This window comes from Monodon monoceros, unplaced genomic scaffold (genome assembly GCF_005190385.1).
Source record: "Monodon monoceros isolate NGI ecotype Baffin Bay Population unplaced genomic scaffold, NGI_Narwhal_1 Super_Scaffold_12, whole genome shotgun sequence".
In the NCBI taxonomy this organism is placed as follows: domain Eukaryota; kingdom Metazoa; phylum Chordata; class Mammalia; order Artiodactyla; family Monodontidae; genus Monodon; species Monodon monoceros.
This window is the reverse complement of record NW_021703768.1, coordinates 133023755-133050833: the sequence shown is the minus strand read 5'-3', so window position 1 is coordinate 133050833 and position 27079 is coordinate 133023755. Positions and strand designations below refer to the sequence as shown.

Sequence of the window (27079 nt, the reverse complement as noted above, 5' to 3'; positions counted from 1 at the left end):
CTGTATGACAGACTCTAGGTCCATCCACCTCACTACAAATAACTCAATTTCTTTTCTTTTTATGGCTGAGTAATATTCCATTGTATATATGTGCCACATCTTCTTTATCCATTCATCTGTCGATGGACACTTAGGTTGCTTCCATGTCCTGGCTATTGTAAATAGTGAAGCTGGATAAGCTTTGAGGTCCATGCTACAAACAACCTAGATTGCCTTGAAGAGACTATTGGTAGAAATATGATGTTGAAGGCAATTCTGGTGAGGGTTCAGGGAAAAAGAGAAGCACTCTAAAGAAAGCGGCTATCATTTTTGAGAAGACACATATCGTGAAGACAATGTTTGTAGAGCTGTGAATATTAAAGGTGATTTTGGTGAGGTCTCAGATGAAAAGGTAGAACATGTTACTGGAAACTAGAAGAAAGGTGATCCTTGTTATAAATTGACCAAGAACCTGGTTGAATTGTGTCCTAGTGTGTTGTGGAAAGTAGAAATACCAAGTTTCGAACTTGGATATTTGGATGAGGAGATTCCTGAGCAAAATGTTAAAGGTGTGACCTGGTTTCTCCTTGTTGCTTATAGTAAAATTCAAAAGGAGAGAGATAAATTGAAGGAATTCTAAGCAAAAAGGAACAAGAGCTTGAAGATTTGGAAACTTCTCAGCCCATCTACATTGCAAAAAATGAAAGCACATGTTCTAGAGAAGATGCTGAGGGTGTGGCTGGACAATCACCTGATAATGAGATGACTCAAACCGTTAATCAGCCATCTCTGCAGCTGCCAGAAATAGAGATGGGATTATGCTAGCAGAGACACTGCCAGTTCGGACCAAGGAGAACAGAGATAAGACAAAATAAAGGAAGGCGTTTGAACTGGGATTCTATAGGACAGGACAATAGAGCTATTTGGCTGTGAATGTGCTTTATCTTTTAAGAAAAGGGAAGAACCCTGAAGGTGATTCAGAGATCAGCAGGGCTGCCATTCCCACTGTATGCGTAGAGCATACAGGCCCAGAGGGCAAGGCTATTTCTTTCTTGGTTTCGGAGGGTAGGACCCCCTCTTGGTTTCAGGGAGCCAGGCTTCCCCTGCCCAGTGCCTCAGGAGCAGGACTGCAGCAAGAAGCCACAGGGTGGGGCTGCTGCCCAAAGCAGAGGGGGCAGTGCCACTGCCTAGGGCTGTGGGGATGACACTACTGCCCCAGTGGGCTGGGAAGGCAGAACATCCAGCCAGAGGATTATTCTAGAGCTTGAAGATCTAATGGAATTTGGACTAGGTTTCGGACTGGCATGGGAAGTCACCCCTTTCTTCTTCCGGATTTCTCTCTTTTGGAATGAGAATGTCCCCCTAAACCTGTATTTTGGAAGCATATAACTTGTCCGGTTTCACAGGTTCACAGATGGAGAGGAATTTTGTCTTAGAATGAATCATACCTTGAATCTCACCCATATCTGATTTAGATGAGACTTTGGGCTTGGAATTGATGCTGGCATGGGTTAAGTCTTTGGGGGCTGTTGGGATGGGGTAATTGCACGCATCAACTAAAACTTGGCACTTGCCATTAGCCTCTACAGGAATGAAGTAAGTCACTAGCCACTGCAGTCGCTGACCTTCAACACCCCCTGAAAGGAGTTCAGGGTGGAGATCAGGAATGAGGCACTCCGTGCTCTGGGAAAAACTGGCAGAACAGGCCTTTAGATACTTAGATATCTTCAGGAGAAGATTTTATGAGCCCAAATTCTTGCATCTTCTCACGTCTAGAAAAGCACTAAAATCATTAACGGTGACATCTGCTCCTCCTGACTAGCAGCAAGCCTCTGCCAAAATGTGTGCTTGATGTATGTAACCCCTTCACTAAAGTCATATATAATTCTGACCTTCCCCCTTACTTCTTTGGAGCAGTTCCTCAGAACTACCTGAGATGCTGTCTCCCAGTCTATAGTCCTCATTTTGCCCGAAATAAACTTAACTCACAACTCTCGCATTGTGCATTTTTTTCAGTTGACACATGTGAGAAGGACATGAACTTTGGGGACCACAGGATAGAATGTTATGGACTGAAATGTGTCCCCACATTCATATGTTGAACCCCTAACCCCCAGTGACTGTATTTGGAGATCGAGCCTATAAAGAGGTAATAAAAATTAAGTGAGATCATAAGAGTGGGGCTCTGTCTGATGGAATTAGTGTCCTTAAGAAGAGGAAGACAGCAGAGCTTGCTTTCTTCACACAAGCAGAGAAGAGGCCATGTGAGGCCACAGCAAGAATGCCTTCTACAAGCCAGGAAGAGAGGCCTTGTATGAAACCAACCAAGCCAACACCTTAATCTCAGAACTGTGAAAAAATAATTTTCTGTTGTTTAAGCCATCCAGTCTGTGTTTTTTGTTATGACAGCTTGAACAGAATAATACAGCCTCTAAATACATCAATGGCAAGAGCAGTGTCTTTTATGTATGTCCAGTGGTTTCAACAGACATACCTACTAATCTTCAGGAGTGCCTTTTCCTCCCCCAAACACAGCATCTTGTTTAACTGTACAAACCTGGGTTTGAAGAAGGAGACTCAGTGAAAGGAATAGATGACAAGAGGTCTGAGGCTTTAGAAACAGGCTTTGCCAAAACTTGCTAAGGGATCTTAGGCAAGGCAGTTTTTTCTGATTATCAGTTTACCCATCTGTAAAATAAGGTGTGCTGTAAGAGGCTCTGGAGTTATTCAGATGTGGACTTGAATCCAGACTCTGACTTTAGCTGTGTGACCTTGGGCAAATTACTTAGCCTCTCAGGTTTGGTTTTCTATCTCTAAACCAGGAAACTATTAGTACTTACCCCAGGGGATCATTGGGCTAATGAAAAGAGATGATGTATAGAGAGTCCCCAGCACATATTAAAGGACCATAAATGGTAGTTCTTTTCCTAGATTGATTAATTAAATAAGTTGATATGTAAAGTGCTGAAGACAGTGTCTGGCACTTAGGAAGCGCTCTATCAGTCTTAGTTATTATTTTCTTTTTCTAGCAAACAGTAAACCCTCAATAAGTGACATTCATTATTATTATTTTCAAGTCTCATCTCCCTCTGTTCCCTCCAAAGCCCTAAATCCTAACCATCCCAAATTCCAGTTTTTCCCCAGTACAGCCCATGGACTTTCCCGCCCTAGTCTGTCTGTCTCGGGTTTTCTGCCTGGTGTTCCATTTCGCCTCCTCCTGAGCTCAGACGTCTTCTCCTCTGGGAATCCTCTCTTCACCACCCCGTTCCTCCCAGTCAGAAGGAAAGGATCCCTGATTTGTGTCTTGCTAAGAAAACAATTCCATATAGCACTTAGTTCTCTGTGCCAGGTTAACTCTTTCAGAACCTGCGTCCAAGCGTGGCGGCCTCTAGAGGACGGTGCTGGGTGAGTAGCCTCTGAGTGTCACCCAAGGCGTCTAGCCCAGTGCGGGACAGAGGAAATGGGCCGCTGTACCCAGAGGGGTCCAGTTTAATTCCTACAAACCCAAGCCCCCGACCCTCCTCAGGCCGCGCCCACCGTTAATCCCTACCCTTCCTCCGGCTCGGACTCGCCCTCCCCTGATCGCCAGCACCTGAGCACCGCCGAACACCGCCTCCCTCCTCCCCCGCCCCCACCTCGCCTGGCTCCCAGGGGTCGCGCTGGCTCCGCCCCTGGCTCCTCCCGCCCCTCCTCCGCGGAGCCGGGGGCGGAGCGTCCCGGCCAATGGCTGGGAGCAGGGCTGGGAGCTGCTGGGCGACCGTGGGTTCCAGAAGCGCCGCGGCCTGGTTAGGGTGCTGGCATGGCCGCGTGCTGGTGAATGCAGAGTGCGCGAGGGGCCAGCTGCCACCATGCCCCGGGGCGTGGGCGCTGCCCAGCTCTGCCTGCTGGCGCTCGCCCTGCCGGGGTGGACCAGAAGTAAGTAGCGGGGCGGGGGACGGGGGGCTTTGGAGGTGGGTGGGTTGGGGGACCTGGGGAGCTGGGAGTCGCCCCCCGCAACTCCTCGGGGCAGCGCCCCCGCCGGCCCCCAGGCCGGGAGCCCCGGCTTTGTTCCCACGTTGTGCGCCAGGGGAGGTGGTGGAGATGCGGGAGACCCGGAGCAGGCAGAAAACGGTCGGTCCCTCCCTGGCTTGCCTCCCTCTCTCTCCTTTTCCTCGGTTTTTCTGCTTTTGGCTTTTCTTTCCGCTGCTTTCCTAGTCTCTCCTCTTTTCTCCAGTCTTTGTGTGTGTGCCTATAAATATATTTTGATAAAATTGGAGCCATACCATAGGTACTGTTTTGTGTCTTGCATATGCCACTTCACATTATGAGCATTTGCCACATCGTTACATTCTCCAAAAACATGGTTTCAATGACTATAAATTCCTTCAAGAAATCGCAGAAGTATAATTTTCAAAAAGTTGAAAACATGACTCTTATACAAATATAGGATGAAAGGTTGGCAAAGATTGATTTGATTCATTAATGAGGCAGTGAATAGAATAGTAAAGCTAGTTCAAAGCATTAGAGGAACAGGAGTGATACAAGCATTGGAGAAAGAATGTTGAAATCCTGTGTTGGGACAGATACACAAGTGGTCAATGCTCCATGGAGCCAAACAACCATAATTCTTAGTTATCTTTTTACTATACTGAAGTCATTTGCATCTCTACCAGACTGAAAGCTACAGTTAACAGATAACTTCACAGAGTATAGCCTTTAATTAATAGGAAACAAAAAAGTCAAACAAAGGTACATTCCTCTCGATAATTCACTAATATGTGGGAAGGCCCATTAAACAATGCTCCAAATGTGACATTGAAAGGACATCCTGCTTGCTCTTTTTGCCTTATTTCCAAGGTTTGAACAATTTTTCTTAAGAGGTACTGTGTTCCTGTTATTGAGCCTTGCTTTCAATAATGTTTGCAATCATAAAGATCATTTCATTCCTTTGAATGTTCCATTGACTAGCATAACTCCTTTTTGTTGCAGAGACTCTAGATTGATCAGAGCCACTAGATCAGAAACTATGCCTGATTCCCCAGTGAATATCAAGCACCTAGCATAGTATTTGGCATATAGTTAAGCGCTCAGAAAATATGTAATGAGTAAACGAATGAATTGCTTCTCATTTTTACTAATATGATGAAACTAATGCTACTCTAATGAGGTTATTTTTTAGGATCTATTTTGATTGAGAATACATCATATCAGTAACCTCAAAGGAAAGTTAATCACTCATAATTGGGCCAGTCTAACAGAACAACTATGGCCATCTTCTGTGTCACTCACTGTATTCTAGGTGATTGATGTGGTTGGTTTAGAAAGAATAAATTTTGGAGTCCTCACTTCAACCCCAGGAGTCCTGTGGATTTGGCCTATTCTTACGGAGACTAATTTGCCTAGGTCTTGAGCAATTACCACTTTATTAAGATTGCCTGCGACCAATGTTTGAGGTCTGCCCTGCCTGGAACAAGTCTCCTCAAACAGATTTCAGTTCACCTTTCTTGAAAAATAGGAATCCTCCTACCTAGCTCCCAGGGTTGTCTTGAGTACAGAGAACTGGGTGGTGAGAATCATTTGGAAAGTAGAAAGTGATATGAAAAAGCAAACTTGCCCTTAGGAAGCTCAGGTTAACGCTATGATGCTTTGCGGATTGGGAAGCACTTTCACAGTAACTCTCCCCAGTAATGCTGTGAGATGGGCAGGTGGGTATCATTGTCTTCATTTTACAGATGAGAAAACTGAAACTCAATGGAAATAATACCCAGGGGCTTGCCCTCCAGATATACCCAGAATCCAAACACTTCATTCCTCTTTACTGATGTCATTCTAGTCTGAGCCACCAGCAACTCTCACTAGGGCTCCTGCAAGTCTCCAGCCTTGCCTTCCTGCTTCTACTTGCACTCCTGCCTCCCTCCCCCACCTCCACCCTCTCCATCTCCACCCAGCGGCAGAAAGATCTTTTAAAAACCAAATACAGATCATATTGCTCTGTGTCTAAACCCTCCAGTGCCTTCCAAGTCTATTTAAAATAAAATCCAGACACTTTCCATGCCCTCTGTGATATCAGACCCATGGCTGTCTTGCTGACCATATCTACCAATTTCCCCTCTCGTTTGCTACGTTCTAGCTACCTCTAACTTCTGCTTGTTCCTTAAACAGGCCAAGGCCATTTCTGCTCTTGCTGACCTGTCTCCCTGGGACACCCTTCCCCTAGATCTTTGCATCTTCTTTCTGGTCCCTCAGGTCTCAATTAAATGCCATCCTTGCTGATCATCCTCTCTAAAATAGGTACCTCCTCTTCAGGGTCTCTTTATTTCATGACCCTGTGGTACCATTGGAGAATATTTGTGTTGTCTGCTTCCCATCTCTAGAAGATAAACTTTGTGAAGTATACACAGACCAACCACTGTATTATCAGCACCTAGCAGAGTGCCTGACCCATAGTGAGTGCCAAGAGCCTGGAATCCATCAGGTCTCCTGACAACCCAATATGGGTCTTTCCGGTTGGCAGTGCATGCCTGGCTTAGCTAGGGTGCAGAGGTCTGGGATTCCAATGGTGTGCTTCCTGTGTTGGCAGGAGGAAGTGGGGAAGGCAGCCCCCAGCCACAGCATGAATTAATAATACCTCAGTGGAAGACTGCAGAAAGCCCCTTGTGGGAAAAGGTAAGACAAAAGAATCTCATTTTCACAGGCAGAAGCTGACAACTCCATTTTGTGAGGCTTGAGGTCACCTACTCAACTTTCCTGGAAGCCCAGTTATCACCACTAGTTCCGTTTCTGGCCCACTCTTTCTGCTCTGTGTTCCAGTTTTGGAAATCCCAGATGGGGCTTTCCTTCGTTGTGTGACAGCCTACTAGAAACACTTCTAAATGCAAGTAGTTGAGGAAATGAAAATCCGTGTTAATGCTGACATAAGCTAAGTGCAAATATGTGTCACAAAAATCACCGACTCTCAGCTGGCATTGATTAAATTTTGTCATTAGTTTTTGCTCTGCATAATATGTGTTTCACTTCATTTATTTATTTATTTATTGGCCACACTGTGAGGCGTGCGGGATCTTAGTTCCCTGACCAGGGATCGAACCCGTGCCCCCTGCATTGGGAGTGTGGAGTCTTCACCACTTGACCGCCAGGGATGTCCCTGCTTCACTTTATTGATGAGATAATATACTTGGAGAGAAAAATGATAACCCAAACTATTTTTAAACTAAGACGCAGGGTAGGGACCTTATGCTGAGGAATCTGTCTTCAAATCCAATAATCTTAAAATTCAGTAGGCTCCTTGGGCCATGACACCAGCAGAATGCACAGGCTTTATAAAGGGGATTGGGAATAAGACAGAAAACATTATCCTGTTCTTGCAGGAAGTATCTGTGCATCTAGGATAGTCTTTGGTTCTGGTTCTTATAGCTCAAGTGAGACAAGAAAGAACTAGAAAGGACGATGTGATTGCTACATGTCAGTAACCAGCTACTGGACCTTTCACTTTCTGAACTCAGTTTCCTCATTTATAAAATAGGGCTTAGATGGGATAAGAAGGAAGAGGGCTGGAGAGGAGAGGTAGTTAACAAGAGCCCTTTGGGTTCAAATGGTCAGTGATTTATGGGGCAACATATAAGAGCCAGATTACGGTAGCAGAGAGAGGAGAGAGCTGTGTCAGGAAAGATTTCAGACTTGTGGTCCTTGAGTCTGGAAAGGTAAATGGAGAGTAGAAATGCCCAGAATACATGAAGTTATGCCTAGAGTAATACAGACATGTCCAAAAATGCTCCAGTTTGGATTTAATAAGGGAATTTACAGCAAAAATATTAGGACAAATGAAAGCAAATAATGTTTTATCCTAAAGACAATAAATGTATGGCGTTCATTTCATCAAAAAGTAGGAGAGACTGAAAATAGCTTCAGGAAAAGTCTAGACAAATTAATGGATGGCCGTCCTAGAGAAGGTTATTTTTAAAAATTAAGATCTTGGATATTCCAGCCTATCCATTATTGTCCGAGGAATGGATCTGATACTTTTATAGACGCCTCTCTGTTCCCTCCAGATGTGGGATGCTGGGCATCCTCAGGAAGGGCCTGAGAAACAAAGTGGAGCTCAGATCCTGTCTTTGTTCCCAGCCATTGTCTGCCCAGAATCTGGGTCATTGTATTTTGTAGGAATAGTTAGCACCGTGCCTGGCACCATAAATATTTGTTGAAGAACAAATGAATGAATGTCAAGAGAGGGAGAGGTAGGTCTCACTCAGGCATCTTATTCTCATTTTGTAATTACTTCATTCATCAAACGTTAGTTGAACACTACATGCTAAATATTGTACTATGTCTTAAGGGGGGTAAAGATATATAGGACAGATTTCCAATACCCTGTGGAGCTGAAGATCTGTTTAATCTAGCTCAAAAGAGAAAGGCATTTTAACCCTGCCCTGGGGAAGTATAAGCAGTGGGTCAGCTCCTACACTTCCTAGGAGAGGTGATGTTGCCCCTTCCTAGCACAGAGTGGAGTTGCAAGATAAAAACTGAGTGAATCTGGACAGGGAAGCTACATACATCCTTACAGTGCTATTTCATTGTTTTGCTTGAAATGTCCCCTGGAAACATCATATCTTAAATATCAGTGTCTGAGCATCTTCCAGACTATAGAGAAATATTTTTGGATTACCCACTTAAAAATAAATGTTCCTACTTATGTTGCAGCTTGTGTCTCTTTGGGGGAGAAGTGAAAGTGCTTTGATCTGTGTCAACTTTCATTTTTTTGTGTGGACTCTTGGCCACCTACCTCTTGGATAAGGGATTGATACAGCTCTGTTGCTGTGCGCTTTTCCTCAAATGCCCACTTGGGACTGTGTCTCTGATGCTTAAGGTGATTGGGCAGGGCCCTTGCTCCAGACCCCCCAGAGTGAAGTGGCAAAGGACCAGCGACCAGAAATAGGTATTGGTGGAGCTGAATCAGAAATAGGCATCAGAAACAGAGAAGTGAATTTCTTAGTGAAAGTTATTGGCTAAACATCCCCCTAGCTTCCTCTCCCCATGTTTTTGAAATGTCCCTTCTTAAGAGAAGTGAGTAGGATAAATTAGCAAAAAATAGCAAAGGACAGAGTTGCATAAGCATCCTAGATCACAATGTTCAGATCTCATCAGAGCCCTCAGTGGCACAAAAGTTTCAGGGATGCCCAGGACCCTAATGGGAAGTGGAGTTTGAAGTTGATAAGAAGAGAAACGTGCTTGGAAGAGGCAGGCCCCCAACCAGAGGTGGCAAAGCAGGTGACCCAGTTTCTCATACATGCCAGAACTAAGCTTTGAGGTCAACCTTAAAAGGGGTAGAAGCTTGGGCTTCCCTGCTGGGCAGTAGTTAAGAATCCGCCTTCCAGTGCAGCGGACACAGGTTCGAGCCCTGGTCCAGGAAGGTCCCACATGCTGTGGAGCAACTAAGCCTGTGCGCCACAACTACCAAGCCTGCGCTCCAGAGCCCGCAAGCCACAACTACTGAGCCCTCACGCCACAGCTACTGAAGCCCGCGTGCCTAGAGCTCCGCAACAAGAGAAGCCATCGCAGTGAGAAGCTCGTGCACTGCAACGAAGAGTAGACCCCACTCACCGCAACTAGAGAAAGCCCGTGTGCAGCAGTGAAGACCCAACGCAGTCCAAAAAATATATATATATATATATATAAAGCCATTATAAAAACATGGAAAAATGCACAAAAGAAAATAGAATTAACTCATGTTCTCACTGCTGAGAAGTAACTATGGTAACCTTTTGGTTTATTTCTCTCTACTTTAGTCCCTTTACAAAAGTGTGAATGAATAAAACATACAGTGTTATGTTTTAAACCTTTGTGCTTAATCATTGTCATATGTACTTTCTTGATAATTTAAAAATTATTGAAAGTCATCATTTTTAGTGACTGTGTAATGTTTTGTCATGTGAATGGATTATCGGTTATTTAACCATTCTCCTATTTTTGGACATTTAGGTTCTATTTCATTAGTCATTATTGTAAGTAATGAGCATCCTTGTGTATAAACCATTGCCTGTGTTTCCATTTGTTCCCTTCAGAGAGAATCTTCTATTTCTGAGTTAGAGGGCCTAAACATTTTAAAACTCTTGGTCCATAATGACAGATTATTTTCCGGTGAGCCAGTATTCATTGAAATTCTCACTGGTAGGGTGTGAGAGTGCCCATTCTATAGTATATTCCACTGCATTGTGATTTATGGTTTTAAAAAAATCTTTGTTGCTTTGGTTTTTTAAAAGATATCTTAAAAAAGAAATGTTTTTGGGTGAGGGCAAGTTACCAGCGATGCTGAACATGGTTTTTATGCTTATTGGCCATTTGTATGATACTTTAAATGGTCTGTTCTGGGTGTGTAGCTACTTCGGCCCTCAGCACATTTTCTCCTGTGTGTAAAATGTATCTTTCAGACCTTTAAAACCTTAGTAGGAGGTTCTTCTACTTGTCTCCTCTGAGATGATTGAGGGGTATCCAAACTGAGAGCCAATATAAAATAAAATACGAGACCGTGATGAAGAGGCTTTCCCTGGTACTTTAGATAACAGCCAACATGTAACGGGCTTCCTGTATGCCAAGCACTGTAATAAATTCTTTACATTTACCATGTCACTTAGTCTTTACAAGATCCCCATAAAGTTGACTATTACTCCTCTGTTTTATAAATGAGGAAACTGAGTTGTAGGGAGGTTCGGTAATGTGCCCAATTCACAACTATAGTGTCGGAGCCAGCACTTGAAGCCAGATCTAACTCCGCTCAGAATTTGTCTTCCAAGATCGTGTTTTTCAGGGTTTGCCTTTACCAGGCCTGCATGCAGGCGCTTAAAACCGCATTTCGGCTTGGAGTTTCTCTCCTTTGTCTTTGAGGAGAATGCAGGTGGGGGAGGGGAATTGGGTCCTTCTGGGAGTGAAGATATTTCATGTTTGGGCTGAAAATGAGATTGAGCCTTTTTTGTGGATCCACTTCCTGTGGATCCAGGTCAGAGCCCTGTGCTAGATCGTGCGCCCCTTCCTGGTAGCCTCGTCCCCTGCTTTTAGGAACTGACATTCTTTTGTTGTTGCTTTTAGCATCCACTCAAAGCTGAGCTCAGGGTGATGGCTGAGGGGCGAGAACTGATCCTGGACCTGGAGAAGAATGAGTAAGTGGACTTCTCCTTTGTTTGAAATGAAACAACCCACTTGCATGTCAGTGCCGGACACAGGTGCCGCTGTTTTGGAAGGAAACAGTTAGCGAAGTGACCCAAGCTCTCAAGCTAGGGTTCCTTTGTGGGGAGCATCTTATAGAGCCAGCATTTCCACAGCCTCTTGACTTGCTGTGAAATTAGTGGACTGTTTAACGTCTTCCTTGAACTTCCTCAGGCTGTATCTCTGGGGCCTCTTAGAATTCACTGCACGTGAGTGTGTGTGAGTGTGTGTATGTGGGAGACATGAAGGGAGGGATGGGCTGGAGGACTTTGGCAGCTGTCTTACTAGCTCCAGCACAGCGCACAGCAGGAAGTGAAGGAGATTAGAGGAAAACAGCAGAAAGGAGAGAGGCAAGGTGGAGTGTTCTGGGATTTGATGCTCACACCCTGGCTGCTCTGTCCATTCTGGGTCAGCTGCATCTGAGCTCCTGCCAACAAGGGCATATGGTCAGCAGTCTCCTGGCTTCATCGGGCTGGTTCCTCCATCTTCCTAACCTCACTCCTCTTGGGTGGCTGCCTGGCTCAGAAATATTTCCACATTGATTTGCCATCAAGTGCAGCTGTATCTTGATTCACGTTATCGAGCCGGTGAATAGACATAAGGCACGGCTGTGTCTTTTGCCCATTCTTTGGCCATTCCCAATCTGCTTTGGCCACTGGAGAGCTCTCCTTACTTGGCCGGGGTCCTCTGAGGGCTTCTGATATTTCCCCACCAGCAGCCCCACTTACGTTCTGCCGCACAGACCTCGCACATAAGGCCGCGTGGCTCTCAGAACGGCCTGTCTCCTCTTGGCAGCCTCCGGAGTCCCTTGGAAGCAGATGAGTAATCACATGCATCCCTGCCAAGAAAGCGATGGATAGGGACCTTCCCATACCCAGGAGGATGGGAATGACTGCTAAGCTTGGGTGGAAAGCAAGAATATAAATTATTCCAAATTTGGGCTTTTTGGACACTCGCAGAGGAGGATGAGTGGTGTCGGAAGTGTAGTAAAAGTATGACTTAAGCAGCCTGTGCAGTAATGGGCTTCATCCGAGTCTTTCCTCTGCCTCCAGAATGTGGTGGCCTTCGGGAAGCCAGAAAGATGGGCATCTCAATCAATTTTGCTACTTTCCTCCTACCTTACTCCTGGAGTAAAACCAGCCCAAGAATGTGTTCCTTTTGTCCCATTTCCCTGGAATAGACCCAGCTGGCTGTGTCTGCAGAGGGCGCAGGCCCAGAAATCTGCCTGGGATTTCTCCTTGTAGTGTCTTCCTTTGGTCTTGCAGGAAAGGCCCCCAGAGGGTCTGTTCTTAGTCTCTCTCAGGGGCCTTCTTCAGTTTCTCATGGCCCTAACCCTCTAGCTCTAGTCTATTGTTCCCTATTGCCACCTCCGTCTAATCTGTCCTATTCTGCCTCCAGCTGGGGCATTTGACCCCTCAGCTTCCTCTGGGCTGCCTACGTGATGGGGTTAGTGTCATGGGCAAATCCTTTGGAGTTGGACTGGCCAAGCAGGGATCCCAGGACTCATCCTTCCTTCGTATTTTGGAGTCTTTGCAAGAGGTCATAGGAAGTTAGAGCGTGAAGATGCCATAGAAAACACTGAGTGCAGCAGTCTTATGCATGGAAGCAGGAACTTCGACTCAGGGAAGGATAGGCACTTGCCTAAGGCCACATAGCAAGTAAATGAGAGAGGTGAAACGAGGATCATTTGTGTTCTTGGATTTGGAGTCACAGAAACCCAGTTTCAACTTACTAGCCGAGTAACCTGGGGCATATTGCTGCGTCTTTTAGAATCTCAGTGTCCCCACTTATAAAATGAGACTAGTAACACCAGCCTCATATGGGTGGTTGTGAGGGCTGAGTACAGTGATGTACACAAAGTGCTTACAGAGAACACAGTAAATAGTTGACTACTATTGTGATGTTTTACGGTCCCACACTGAGGTTCCAGAGGAGAGCCTGGAGATGTGGTTCTGTTGTCTGTTGCCTGGAGCTCTTTTGTTTCCCAGTGATCAGCAGTGGCCTGGATGTGATTCCTGGCGTCCTTGAGTTGGCAGCAGGCAGGAGACTTGACAAAAGTGGAAGCAGCAGAGCCAAGCAATATGACCTCACCAGGTATCCCTGGGGATGGCTTCCTGCTGTTTTCGTCTAAATTGGGCTTTTTGTTTTTGAACATGTGTTAGCAAGCAGAACTCCAACTGCACATGACTTCCTAGTGTGTTTACTTCCCAAAGCCCTCTCATTCATGGTGCGTGCAAGTCTGGATTCAAAACAGCTTGGGGGGGTGGTGGTGCTGCTTTTCTGATTTTTCACATTTTATCAAAATTATAAAGTTTTTATAATCCCATGATATTTGAGGGGGAAACTAGGCCCTGTGCTAAGTGATCCTCAGGCTCTGGTTCTCAACTTCCTCAGCTGATTCATTTATCTTTTCCCTCTTGGATGCATCTGTAGCATTCCAGGCACCAGTGCAGGTACTGCAGATATAGTTGTGAATAAAACAGTTCTGCCTTCCTGGATCTTATATTTCAGTGGAGGGGAACAATAAATACACAAGTGAATGTGTAGCATGTCCAGTGACAACTGCTGTGGCAGAAACAAAAGGAACATAAGGGCTCTGGAGAGCAGGGGTTCAGGAGGGAGGTGCTGGGAACGGTGGCCAGAGCAGGCCTTGGTGGTGAATTGATATTTGAGTCCAGACCTGAAGGAGGTGAGGAAGTGAGCCACGTGGACAGCGGGGAGATGACAGTTCCAAGGAGCAAGAACAGCCAGGTTCAAAGGTCCTAATAGGTTATGAGGGTTTCCATTCCCTCCCCCTGCCCCCACGTACGTCTCCTCATATATTGGATTCTCAGGCCTCCTAGGAGCTGTGGACAAGGGCTTCTGGGACTCTGAGGGGAGGGAGAGGACATTTCTAATTTCTTTTTCATCATCCTGAAGTGTCTGGCCTTCTCTCGTCTAATCAAAGCCCATGTGCTAATGCATGGCCCGAAATAGCAGTGAGCAGGCCTCTAATGGAATTCACACATGGAGAGATAGCCAAGAATAGTGAGGATGGAGGAACATGGGGGTTAGGCCAGGAGAGAGGGGCACAGCAAATGGACCTTCAGCTCAGGCAACAGACACCCCAAGGTGCCTTAGTTCCATAGCACAGCAGCTGGCAGCCTTTTTCTGCTGTGAAGCAACACGGGATAAACGGATGACATTCCCATGGGGGACACACACTCTCTTCTCTGTTGAGTGCAGGTGGAATAGAGTGACATCGTAGGGCTAACCTCAATGCGGCTTTCATGTTGGAGGGTCCTGGTTCAGATCCTGACTCGCCACTTACTAACCGTACGTCCTCTTCAAGCCTCAGTTTCCCTATCTGGGGTATAATAAGAGTCCCACTCCATAGAGCCGCTGGGAGGATGAAATGAGATGGTGCCTGTCAGGGGGTCAGCATAGTGCCTGGTTTGTACTCCATACCCAGTAAATGGCAGCCACTATTTTTTTCTAGCTTGTGCTTTTTTAAATTGCAAAAGCAGTACGTGCTCATTGTAAAACATGTAGCAATACCAGAATATAATGAGTGAAAGAATGAAGGTCTCCCACCCACAAGGAGAGTCCACTGTGAACAGTTGGTGAGCCTGCCATGGACCTTTTCTCTGCGTGTGAGAGCACGCACGTAGATACTCGTTGGCACAATCACACAGAAGCACACCAGGCTGCTGTTTTTGTGCTGAGGGAGGAGCAGAAATGAGATTATACTCTACATGTTGCCCCACACGTGTTTTTGTGGACTCACCTGTATGTGATGAAGGTAGTACTCTGCTCTGATATGTTCCCTAGTCTTACATTTACTCACATCTATCCATCATTTGCCACTGTTGGTACATAGCTGTTGTTAGGAGAACCTGACTTGTGATTAGGGCTGTGTGGTACAGTGGAGAGAGTACTGAGCTCAGAGACAGACAATGTGGAATTGGTCAACAAGCCAGTTGGCCCTCCTGGGCCTCAACTTTCTCATCTGTCGAATGAGGGTTTTGTCCCAGTTGGGTTCTAAAAGCCTTTCCTGTGCTACCTATTGAAAGGATACCACATAAGTGGAAAATGGAAAAGAGGTCCCTGCCTCAGGGCATTTACTCTCCAGTTCTGTAGACATTCCTGGAAATAGGGGGCAGTGGGATAAAGGCAAATACCCCCAAAACCACAGACCTTGAAGTTGGGGATGAACTGATAGCTCAGGACCCACCGTTTAGGCAACATAAGCACGAGAAGGGAAATTACAGGGAAGAAATTATAGGCTGCTATTTCCACAACCCACAATTTTGAGGTATAAATCCATAATATTTTTTTCTCCACGTAATTTCCCCCAGGCTCTGAGGACTGCCTCATCAATCCAGAAACCCTATTGGACAACAGTTTGTTTGCTGAAATCAAATGGAATCTTCCTTAGCTGTAGGCATCTGGGGAGTTGGTCGCCTCCAGGGAGATGTAGGCCCTGGCTCTCTCCCTTCTCCACTTTCTCCCAAGAAGAGGGCACACTGAACTGTTGAACCTGCTTGCAGGATGCTCACTGGCTCAATTACTACATTACAAGATCACCTTCAAAAGCAAATGAGCAGCTCAGCCAGTGGGCGCTGTGCCCAGAGGATCTTTGGCCATCTATATACTTCTCTCTGCTAGCCTCTGAAGCACATTCTGCAACTCTCATCTCTTCAGTAGACTTCCTTCCTTGAGTCCAAATGAGGCCCGATTTAGGTTTTGGCTTGGGAAAAGGAGAGATGTCCTTTGGTCTCACCCCATTCATTGTGCTCCAGCTCAGCGAAAGAGAAATCCTGTTTGTATAAGGCTAGCTAATAAGAATGGATATTTGTTTTCTTTTGTGTGCATATCTACCTCCAGACCTCATGGGGAATAGTAATGGTCAAGGCAGAATTTAGGCATTTGGAGGTTTACTGATTATTGTACCTACCACTACTTCCGACTTTCATCTCACTTCATATCTCTAACTTCTTACCAGTCCCTCAGAGATATCTTAGGGATGGAGACTGCTTTTGTTGTCTTGGAAATCAAGCAACAAAATTAATTGTCCTGGAAAATTAACATTCACTGCTAATGGAGTGATCTAGCTCCTGGGCTTTTCCCCCTTCATCCCTATTTGAGTTGTCTAATACTGGAGGACCCAAGAAGGGGAGAAATAGGCAGAAGAGGAGTGTTTTCAGCAATAGACGGGGTAGGTTAGTTACCACCGCTTGCTGCTGCACGTCTCTTCCAAGGAGGCCTGGTGGAAATGCGTAGCTGATCTGGAGCAAAACTCTGCATATCACCCAGGCTGTGGAGTTCTCCCCGGCTTCCTCCTGGGTGAGGAATAGATTTTAACATCTTATCTAGGATAAAGGACAGCTCTCTTAGACCCTCTCTTGTCAGGAGCTTCATTTGTCGTTGGCAGAATTCAATTTCCTGGATCAAAGAGAAGCTTAAGAAAGGCTTAGACATATCCCAGCGCTCTTGGTGAACCATGCTTCACTGAAGTGCATTTAAATGAGTCACAGACATATGGATTACATTTCACTTAAAATACACATGGCTTAAGAAATTAGAGGATATCGTTCTTTAACCAAGTATTTGGCAGAGCTAAAGTATTCAGAATGTTTTTTCCAAACTCTGCACACAGCTGGGCTCCCCATTCCCCGCAGCCGATGTTGTATAACCCGAGGAGACCGGTGCCGAGGAAACGGTTGGATGGATGGGTGGGGACATGAGAACTTGAAGAGAGCTCCCTGTGAGTGTCTGAAATTTTCTTCAAACATTTTTTTGAAGTATCAGGAACTGGAATTAACCCTGCTGCGTTGACTCTGAGGCAGCGAATGCCTACGTGGATTTAAATTCTAAGTGCTGGGGCTAGGCACCTTGCCCCAGAGAGACCTCATGGTCCTGTTTGAAATGCAGTTTCCAATTGTAGCTTTGTAGATGGAGATTGATTTCGGTTATAATTCCCATATTGTCCAGAACCCCTGGAGTTGCAGACCAAATGGATTGCCAGCCAATCTGATGTGATTTTGTACAAGCCAAACTCTTAACCGCACCCCTGCATAAGCAGGGTCTCCAGTATTTCTAAATCATTGGAAACATGATATTGCTTTCTTAGGGTAGACTGTGTAAACTCAGTCTCAGTAACTAGAAGTGGTGATCTGAAGGGATGCAGCTGTACAGTAGCCGGAAGAGAGTATGAAGTAGCATCCACAATTGAAATAACCTAGATGTGTTGACTCTTAAGGTTGTGAGCACATAAGCCCGAAATGCCTAATCCATAGGGTAGAACATGCTCGGGCTTTGGTGCCAGAGAGACCCAGATTCAGTTCCAGGCACTGACACTTTCTGGTTAGGTGGCCTTCAGCAAGTCACTTGCCTTCTGAATGTTGTTTATTCATTTGTGTTCACGATAACGCTCACTCCTTAGTGAGCATTTACTGAGAGCTAGGCACTGTGCAGAGGCACTTCACATGCCACCTTATTTAATCCGCATGGCAGCTCTTTTTAGAAGATATTATTATTATTCATATTTTATAAATGGGGAGACTCAAGTGTGAGGAATTTGAGTAATTCACTCAATGTCAGGCAGATCCAGGAGTCACACTCAGGTCTGTCTGTTTCTTACTATACTCTATGTCCTGCATAGAAAATAGAAAATAACTTCATTGCGGGATGAGGTAGGCTGAAAAATGTTCCCCACCCTCCCAGAGACCCACATTCTAATTCCTGGAACCTGAGACTATGCTGTCTTACGTGGCAAAAAAGAATCTTTTTTGTAAGTGTGACTATATTAAGGATTTTGAGAAGGGGAGATAATTCTGGATTTTCCAGGTGGGCTGTAAATTCAATCACAAGTATATCTGTAAGAGGAAGGCAGAGGGAGATTTGCTGACAGACAGAAGAGGAGAAGGCAGTGTGACCACAGAGATGAGAGTAATGTAGCCACAAGCCGAGGAATACAGGCAGCCACTGGAAGCTGGGAGAGGCCAGGAATGGAATCTCTTAGACTGAGTGCAGCCTTGCTACCACCTTAACTTCACTCTCTTGACCTCCAGAACCGTGAAAGAATAGCTTTCTGTTGTTTTGAGCCACGTAGTTTGTGGTAATTTGTTACACATCAGGCACAGGAAACAAATACACCAGGTTTGTGAGCCTTAGCAATAATGTATTTAAAAAAATATATTTATTTATTTACTTATTTGGTTGGGCTGGGTCTTAGTTGCAGCAGGTGGGCCCCTTAGTTGTGGCTCACCAGCTCCTTAGTTGAGGCACAGGGGCTTCTTAGTTGTGGCATGTGAACTCTTAGTTGTGGCATGCACGTGGGATCTAGTTCCCTGACCAGGGATCGAACCTAGGCTCCCTGCATTGGGAGCGCGGAGTCTTAACCACCGCACCACCAGGGAAGTCCCAGCGATAATGTATTACGCTGTGCGTAGTATCACTCGTGGCACGTAAATAAGCTGGTTTTCAATACATGCTAAGTTTCATTAATGCAGAGTCAAGAACGGATGTTTTCTAAAGTGTCTTGGTGACGCAAAGCATTGCATGTGGCCCCTGTGACTGTCTTCAAGTAAGAGTGGCAAGAGAAAAACATATTGAGACATAGCATGTGTGGTTACCGTTCATCAGCATTTCCTAAGTTCCAGCTCGTGTTGTCTGATGGCACAGTCTGCCTTCAGGCAGCTTCTGGCTGAGGAATGATGGTCAGATAGGAAGAATGATATCGTCAGCCGTAGTAATAGCTACAACATAGGAGATGCCTATGTAGCAGGCTCTGTTGTGCAATCTCTAATTGAATCATCCCAGTAACCCTGTGAGGTGTAGGTACCTGTGTTAGTCCTGTTTGGCAGATGGGGACCCTGAGGCATGGAGCCGTGTGACTTGTTCAAGGACATCTGGGTGGGAAGGGCACTCCAAGCCCGGGGTCTTAGCTGTGGCCTCATACTGCCTCTTGGATGCCCTGTCCTTACTTGGTATGCTCTTCTTCGATGAACACTGGTGTTACTTCTCTGTTATTCTGCCCTACTTCTTCCCTTTCCTCCTGCCTTCCCTAGGCCTAGGTTAGAATTTGGATTTCAGTGGACTGTAGTGCTGCAATCCAGGCACATAGGAGTCAGGCTGGCTCCTTGCACCTCCTGGAGGTGTAAGCTTTGGCAAGTTGCTTACCTATGCAAGTCTCAGTTTCCTCATCCACATCATGGGGCTCATAATAGTGGCCACCTCATCGGGTGTCATGTGATATTCAATAACACAGTTCTCTTAAAGGACACTGTGCCTGGTGCACTGTGAGAGCCCAATAAATAGTTGCTATTATTTGTATTTTGCAGGATGGGAAAAACATTTAAGAATGAAGTAAGAGGGAATTCCCCTGAGCTGGTTTCCAAATGTAATTAGGAAGATGACCTTAAAACCCATTGCCCCTGGGAGGAAACTCAATTCTGCTCCCCTGCCGTGCCCAGTTTGACCTAACTGTATCTCGAGAATACAGCTGTGCAGGGTTCTCCAGGCGGCCAAACTGTACCTCTTGTCTCTGCCTGCAGAATCAGTGCCCGGGCACTCCCTTGGCAAGGTTCTGAGCTGTCTGATAAGGAGGTCGGGATTAGTTCACCAGTTCCGGCTCTATCTCCTTTCAGGGACCCGCAGCCAGGGCTGCCTGTGTAGCCAGGAAGGATGTCCATGGTTTTCTTTTGTCTCAAGCTTATTTCTCCTGGCGGCCCTTCAGCAGGAGCACAGGGTAGAATGAATGGGAGGAAGCTGTCAGCTGCCCTGTTGGCCTTAGATGGACCCTTGTCAGAGCGAAGGGAAGCTGTGTACTTGGAGGAAGTCGAGAGTTGATTCTTGAGTTTGAGGAACCCTTGACCATCAGGCTGTTTACCTTAAGATAACAACGATAGCTGGCATCCAGTGAGTGAACATTTACCCTGAACATACTGTTGCATATGGATTTTTATTTTAACCCTGTATAAATTTCCATGTAAGTTTATCCAAATGGGGTTATACTATATCCTAAGTTTTATTACCTATTTTTTTTTCATTTGGAAATATAACATGGGCAATCATTAATTATTCTTAAAAATTTACAGAAGAACTTTTTGGAGTGTTTGAAACTTTGATAATAAAATTCTAGCAAAAAATTATATAAGTAATAGAGTTTTAAAATAAATGAGATCATACTTTATGTACCATTCTATAATTTGCTTTTTTATTATTTCTCTTCAATATCTTTCCACATTAGCATATTTATAGACCTACTTCATTCTTCTTAATCATGACATAGGATGCCACTGAATGGATGAACCGGAATTTAAAAATTTGCCTATTAATAGACAGTTTTCTAATTTCTTGCTATTACAAATAATGCTGCAGTAATAGGTTTATACATAATCTTTGAGTACATTTGTAAGTATTTCTGTAGGATTAATCCCTAGCAATAGAGTTGCAAGGTCATATAGCATATATGTCTAAAATGTTTTAAATTTTGACAAATCGTACCTCCCATTCCACAGATTCCTTGCCAAAGGCTATACCATTTTACGTTCATACAGCACAGTATGGGAGTATATTTTGGATACATTTCCATGTAAATTTTTGAGATCATACGGCTATATGATGGTACATTGTATGCATATGCCATAATTAACTTTTAGAACTTCGTATAATGAAAAATTATCAAATGCACATAGAAGTAGAGAGAATGATATAATGAATCCCTTATACCCATCACTCAGATTCAGTAATAATCAAGATGTCATGATCAATTTAATCACCCCATATTGATGGGCATTCAAACTATTTTTTTTCTTTTCTTTTTTTTTTTTTTTCATTTTTACAAATAGTGCTGGAGTGGACACCTTCATGTTCTTTGAGAGGTACTTCTAGAGAATCACCTCCTAGATGTGAATCATTGGGTCACAGGGAATTTACACAGAACAGGTAGATAAAGGCACTTTGCCTTTGGCTTCTCTGTAAGTTAAATCCACCACCTGTGTTGAGAGAATTTGTTTCACACACTCTCACCAATGGGTTGGTTATTGAGCTTGGGCAGAATCTTTAAACCCAACTCTCCCGCTTTTTTTTTTTAACAGCTTTATTGAGATGTAACTTACATACCATACAGCTGATCCATTTATATAAATATGCCATTCAATGTTTTTTAGTATATTTACAGAGTTGTGCCACCATCATCATATTCTAATTTTTGAACATTTTCATAACCCCAAAAAGAAGCCATTAGCAGTGTTATGGATTGAATATGTCCCCCCCCCCACACACAAATTCATATGTCAAAGTCCTAACCCCTTGTATTGATACCTCAAAGTGTCCTTATTTGGAGATAGTCATTGTGGATGTACTTAGTTGGGATGAGGTCACCCTGGAGTAGGATTGCACCTAATCCAATATGACTGGTGTCCTTATAAATAGGGGAAATTTGGACACAGACACGCACAGAGGGAGAATGCCATGTGAAGATTAGAGTTATGTGGCCACAAGCCAAGGAAATGCCAGAAGCTAGGAGAGAGGCCTGGAACAGATCCTTCCCTAGTACCTTCAAAGGGAGCATGGCCCTGCCAACACCTTAATCTTAGGCTTAACTTTTAGAATTGTGAGACAGTAATTTCCTGTTTTTTAAACCTCTCAGTTTGTGGCACTTTGTTAAGGCAGCCTTAGCAAACTAATATGACCGGTTACCCACAACGTTCCCCCAACGCCATCAGCTCTAGGCAACCATTAATCTGCTATCTGTCACTATAGATTTGCTTATTCTGGGTATTTCATATAAATGGGATTATACAATATTGTTTTTTTTGTGACTGGTTTCTTTCACTGTGTAATGTTTTTGAGTTTTATCCAAGTTGTATCGCATGCATCTGTACCTCATTACTTTTTATTGCTTTATAGTATTCCATTGTATAGATGTACCACATTGTGTTTATCTGTTCATCAGTTGATGGATCTCCTGCCTTATAAACCAGAGCTAACTTGACTCCACTCTACAAGTTTGATTTCAGCAGATTTTTTAAAAAATTGAAGTATAGTTGATTTACAGTGTTGTATTAATTACTGCTGTACAGCAAAGTGATTCAGTTATACATATATGCATTCTTTTTTTTAATATTCCTTCCCATTGTGACTTATTATAGGATATTGAATATAGTTCTCTGTGCTATACAGTAGGACCTTGTTGTTTATCCATTCTATAAAAGCTTACATCTGCTAACCCCAACCTCCCACTCCATCCCTCCCCCGACCCCCCTCCCCTTGGCAGCCACCAGTCTGTTCTCTATGTCTGTGATTCTGTTTCTGTTTCATAGATAGGTTCATTTGTGTCATATTTTAGATTCTACGTATAAGTGATATGATATTTGTCTTTGTCTTTCTGACTTGCTTCACTTAGTATGATAATCTCTAGTTGCACCCATGTTGCTGCAAATGGCATTATTTTGTTCTTTTTTATGGCTGAGTAGTATTCCATTGTGTGTGTGTGTGTGTGTGTGTGTATGCCACATCTTTTTTTATGTTATTAACATTTACTGACATATATAGTTCTTTTTAAATTTTTTAAAAATTTTTTTTTACAGTAGGCCCTTGTTGGCTATCTATTTTAAAAATAGCAGTGTGTACCACATCTTCTTTATCCATTCATCTATCAGTGGACATTTAGGTTGTTTCCATGTCTTGGCTATTGTGAATAGCGCTACTATGAACATAGGGATGCATGTATCTTTCTGAATTATAGTTTTGTCTGGATATATGCCCAGGAATGGAATTGCTGGATCATAGGGTAATTCTATTTTTAGTTTTCTGAAGAACCTCCATACTGTTTTCCACAGTGGCTGCACCAACTTATATTCCTACCAACAGTGTAGGAGGGTTCCCTTTTTTTCACATTCTCTCCAGCATTTGTTATTTGTAGACTTTTTAATGATGGCCATTCTGACTGGTGTGAGGTGATACCTCCTTGTAGTTTTGATTTGCATTTCTCTAATAATTAGTGATGTTGAGCGTCTTTTCATGTGCCTGTTGGCCATCTGTATGTCTTCTTAGGAGAAATGTCTGTTTAGGTCTTCTGTGCATTTTTGGATAGGGTTGTTTGTTTTTTTTGTTGTTGCGTTGTATGAGCTGTTTGTATATTTTGGAAATTAAGCCCTTGTCAGTTGCATCATTTGCAAATATTTTCTCCCATTTTGAAGGTTGTCTTTTCATTTTGTTTATGGTTTCCTTTGCTGTGCAAAAGCTTGTAAGTTTGATTAGGTCCTATTTGTTTATTTTTGCTTTTAATTTCTATTGCCTTGGGAGACTGACCTAAGAAAACATTGGTACAATTTATGTCAGAGAATGTTTTGCCTATGTTCTCTTGTAGGAGTTTATAGTGTCAGGTCTCATGTTTAAGTCTTTAAGCCATTTTGAGTTTATTATTGTGTATGGTGAGAGAGTGTGTTATAACTTCATTGGTTTGCATGTGGCTCTCCAAGTTTCCCAACACCACTTGCTGAAGAGACCGTCTTTTTCCCATTGTATATTCTTGCCTCCTTTGTCGAAGATTAATTAACCGTAGGTGTGTGGGTTTATTTCTGGGCTCTCTGTTCTGTTCCATTGATCCATATGTCTGTTTTGTGCCAACACCATGCTATTTTGATTACTGTAGCTTTGTAGTATTGATTTCAGCAAATATTGATTGAGCACCTGTGTGTAAAGTCCTATGCTTGGTGCTGTAGGGAGCAGGTGCAAAGACCATATCCTTGCCCTCTGGCCGTTTACTCTCTATGGGAGAGAAAACGCTCAAACAGCATAATCCGAGGTTGGTTACAAATTTACTTAATACCGTTAAAAGTAAAGTGCTGAGTGGGCGATAAGGAAGGGGGAGTTTCTCACTGGGGGTTAGAGAAAACTTCCCTCAGGAGGGTACCTTGGAGCTCTGTCTTGTGGGAGCAAGGAGGGGAGGCTTCGGATGAGGGAGGGAAGAGAGATGAGTGGAAGAATGAGAAAGGAATTCAGACTGAGAAATTAATATATAAATATTTGGTCTGGATCTAGGGGAACCAAAACTGGAGTGCTAATAAGCTCTTAGGAATTCAGTATTCCAGCTAGCCAAATCATTATAATTCAGAAGAGTGGTATGTGGCAGTGGGAAAGGGGTTTCTTTCCCTTCCACAGCTGGGCTACCTGAGGATTTGAGTGGCTTAGAGTTCAAATTTTTTGTTCTCTTATTTTTGACTTTGAGTTGGGCTTTCTCTTGCCTCTGGTAAAACCATATTGTCAGAGAGGTAGATGGGGTATTTTTAGGAAAGAGGCTTGAGGTGCAATTTAAAGCTGAGCTGTGTTTTCTGCACCTCGGATGAGAAGAAGTTCTTCCCCAACCCCTCGCCGTCGAAGGGAAATTTGGGTTGAGCCCAGTGGGTGGAGGTGTACCTGGCGGATGGAGCCATGGACTGCAAGGGGCTGAGCCCAAGGCAAAGATGGCTTCTTCATAACTCGGATAGTTGGGGGAGTCTCCTGAGAAGCAGGGTCTGGTGGGCGGGATGGATCTACACTAGGACTTGGGAGATGTGCTGAAAGTCCCACCTTCCAGACCTCTGTTTTCATCTTCAAGGATGTGCCTAGGCTCTTCGTCCAGACTCCCTGGAAGCTGGATTTCTACTCTCCAACCTTTGTGCTTAGGACATGGAGCATGATTATCCCCGGGGAAATGTCTATAGGAGGAGGCCAGTTCTGAGGCCTCTGGACTGGTTCTGTCCTGAGAATGAAGCCACGTTTACATTTTGCCCAGGAGATACTCTGATTTTAAGAATGTAACCTTTACTCTTTCTCTATTTAGAACTCAGTGACATACACAGACCTTTGGCTGATACCTTGGATGCTAAATGAATAGGCTTTTGGGCACCCTGGAGCAAGTTGCAGGTCTTGCTCAAACTCAACTGGGAGTAGGTATTGGGTCAGAGAACCCGTGGTTTTTCTGACAAGAGTCTCCAGTGTATTGAGTCTCCATGGCTTGAGCTCTGGGTTACTCATTGGGAATTCTTAACTTCCTTTCTCTCTTACCTTTTCTTCCTTCATTTAGCAAATATTGTGCGTGCCAGCTTGGTGGCTGGCATTGGGCTAGGTCCTGGGTATTCCTGGAAGAGTAACGGCAAGCAAACACAGCTTGCCATCATGGGGCTTAGAGCTTAGTGGAGGAGAGAGATAATCCAACCATTACTGAGCAGTGTGGGACAGGCTATGTTGGGGGAAGTAGAAGGTACCATGGGAGCATGGGGAAGGGGAACCTACCCTGGATTGAGGGCCTGCGAAGGCTTCTAGGAGGAAGCGAAGTAAAAGGAGAAGTAGGGTGGTGGTAGAGTTGTGGCTTATATGAGGGGGATGGGTTCCACGCAGGGCAAGTAGCAGGAACAAAGGCTCTAAGGCCTTTGTTGATGATGAAAAGATGTTCTTTGTGGTTACAGCAGAGAGCAAGAGGGAGGAAGGAAACGGTGAGAGAAGAGGTTGTCCAGGTAAGCAGGGGCGAGTCCTCGAAGGGCCTTGTAGGCTCCTTAAAAGGATTGGGTGTGTATCTTGAGGACAATGGGGAGCCGATGAAGAAATTTTAAAAGCCAGATGGTGACAGCATCCAAAGTGCATGTGAGAAAAATTACTTAGACTACAGTGTGGAGGATGGATTGGAACGGGCAAGACTGGCGATAGTAATAAGACCCATTCTAAAGCTTTATTTTAATCTGAGGGGGTAATTATGGTGATCTAATATAGGGAAGTGGTTGCAGATATGGAGAGAAGGGGACAGATTCCAGAGATACTTATAGGGTGGAATCATGGAGACTGGGAGATGGATTGGATATGAGCTGAGGAAGGGGATGGATTCAAAGGCCAATCTGAGGTTCCGGGCTTGAGTAAGTAGCAGGACAGTCGTACAAGTCCCCGTGTTTGTCCTTAGTTTGTGGTGGGACCTCGGATAAGCCACTTCTCAGATCTTTAGTTTTCTCATTAGTTGAAGGTAATAATCTCCAGTCATCAACTCTGGTGGTGGGGAATCCACTGATAAAATCTATGTGACAAGTAGCATCCTATACTCTTTCCGTGACCCTAAAAGTCCTGGCAGAAGCGAAGTCTGTCCTTACCCTGGTTATCTCTGTAATTTGCACCCTTACATAGACTTGCCCCCCTTATCTACAATTCTGAGCACTTGATTGATCTCCCAGGGACTGGTGAGGCCTCGCTGGGGGTCTCCCTTCGGGTTCTCAAACCAGCTTTTGTTGAAAACAATGATATCATTGAGTGGGTGGAGCTGGGCCAGGCTTTCCTGAGCCAGTTTAAGGAGAAATGGGTCTTTATGACTTCTGTACTTATGGCTCCCTTCCAGTCCCCTCCATGGCTCCCATGTGCCCCACTGCCCCCTTTTCCTCCTTCTTTTACCCCCGAGGTTACGGGTTTGCAGGAAACTGGCAGCCCCCACGTTTTCTCCTCTTGCATCAGTCTCCCTGGAGAGAGGTCTAGATGGGCCAAAGGGGCTATAATGACTGCATTATATCAGGCTTGGTTTCTTTTTCCAAGGCCGCCGCCCCGCCCCCCTTCCCAGGAAAGGAAGGACAAGTCATGGAAAGGGATTCCTTTGGAGGAAGACTGGAGTGCTAGAGAAGGAGGAGATCTAAGTGTTGGGAAAGATGTCAGACCCCTTGTATTCTAGAAACTCTTTATCTCTTATCGATGCTGGCTTTGGGGCTTGGGTAAGAATGCGAAGGTTAAACTGGCCTTTCAGTTATGTGGTGATAGGAATATGGCTGTGGAAAGGGAGATCAGCAGTGTTGAGGATACTGAGTTCCTGATCCCTAGGCGGCCCTTTCTCTCTGTGCTCAACATATGCGCGCGCGCGCGCGCACACACACACACACTCACTCACTCACTCACTCACTCACTCACTCACTCACTCACTCACTCA

General features: G+C 44.6%; 1 protein-coding gene across 2 annotated transcripts in view; it reads left to right on the top strand.

Annotated features, from left to right (window-relative positions):
• The first annotated feature begins 3717 nt into the window (after positions 1-3717).
• The window catches only part of ADAM19 (ADAM metallopeptidase domain 19), an 87724-nt gene continuing 64362 nt past the window's right edge, over positions 3718-27079 (top strand). Inside the window, exons 1-3 of one of the 2 annotated variants that reach the window (XM_029218805.1) lie at positions 3718-3894; positions 6539-6624; positions 11038-11108. In XM_029218805.1, coding sequence (XP_029074638.1) covers positions 3828-3894; positions 6539-6624; positions 11038-11108 — 224 coding nt within the window. In that variant the 5' untranslated portion in view covers positions 3718-3827. Of the gene's footprint in view, positions 3895-6538; positions 6625-11037; positions 11109-16792; positions 16901-27079 lie in introns of those variants that run through there. The other variant, XM_029218806.1, reaches the window with a different exon arrangement.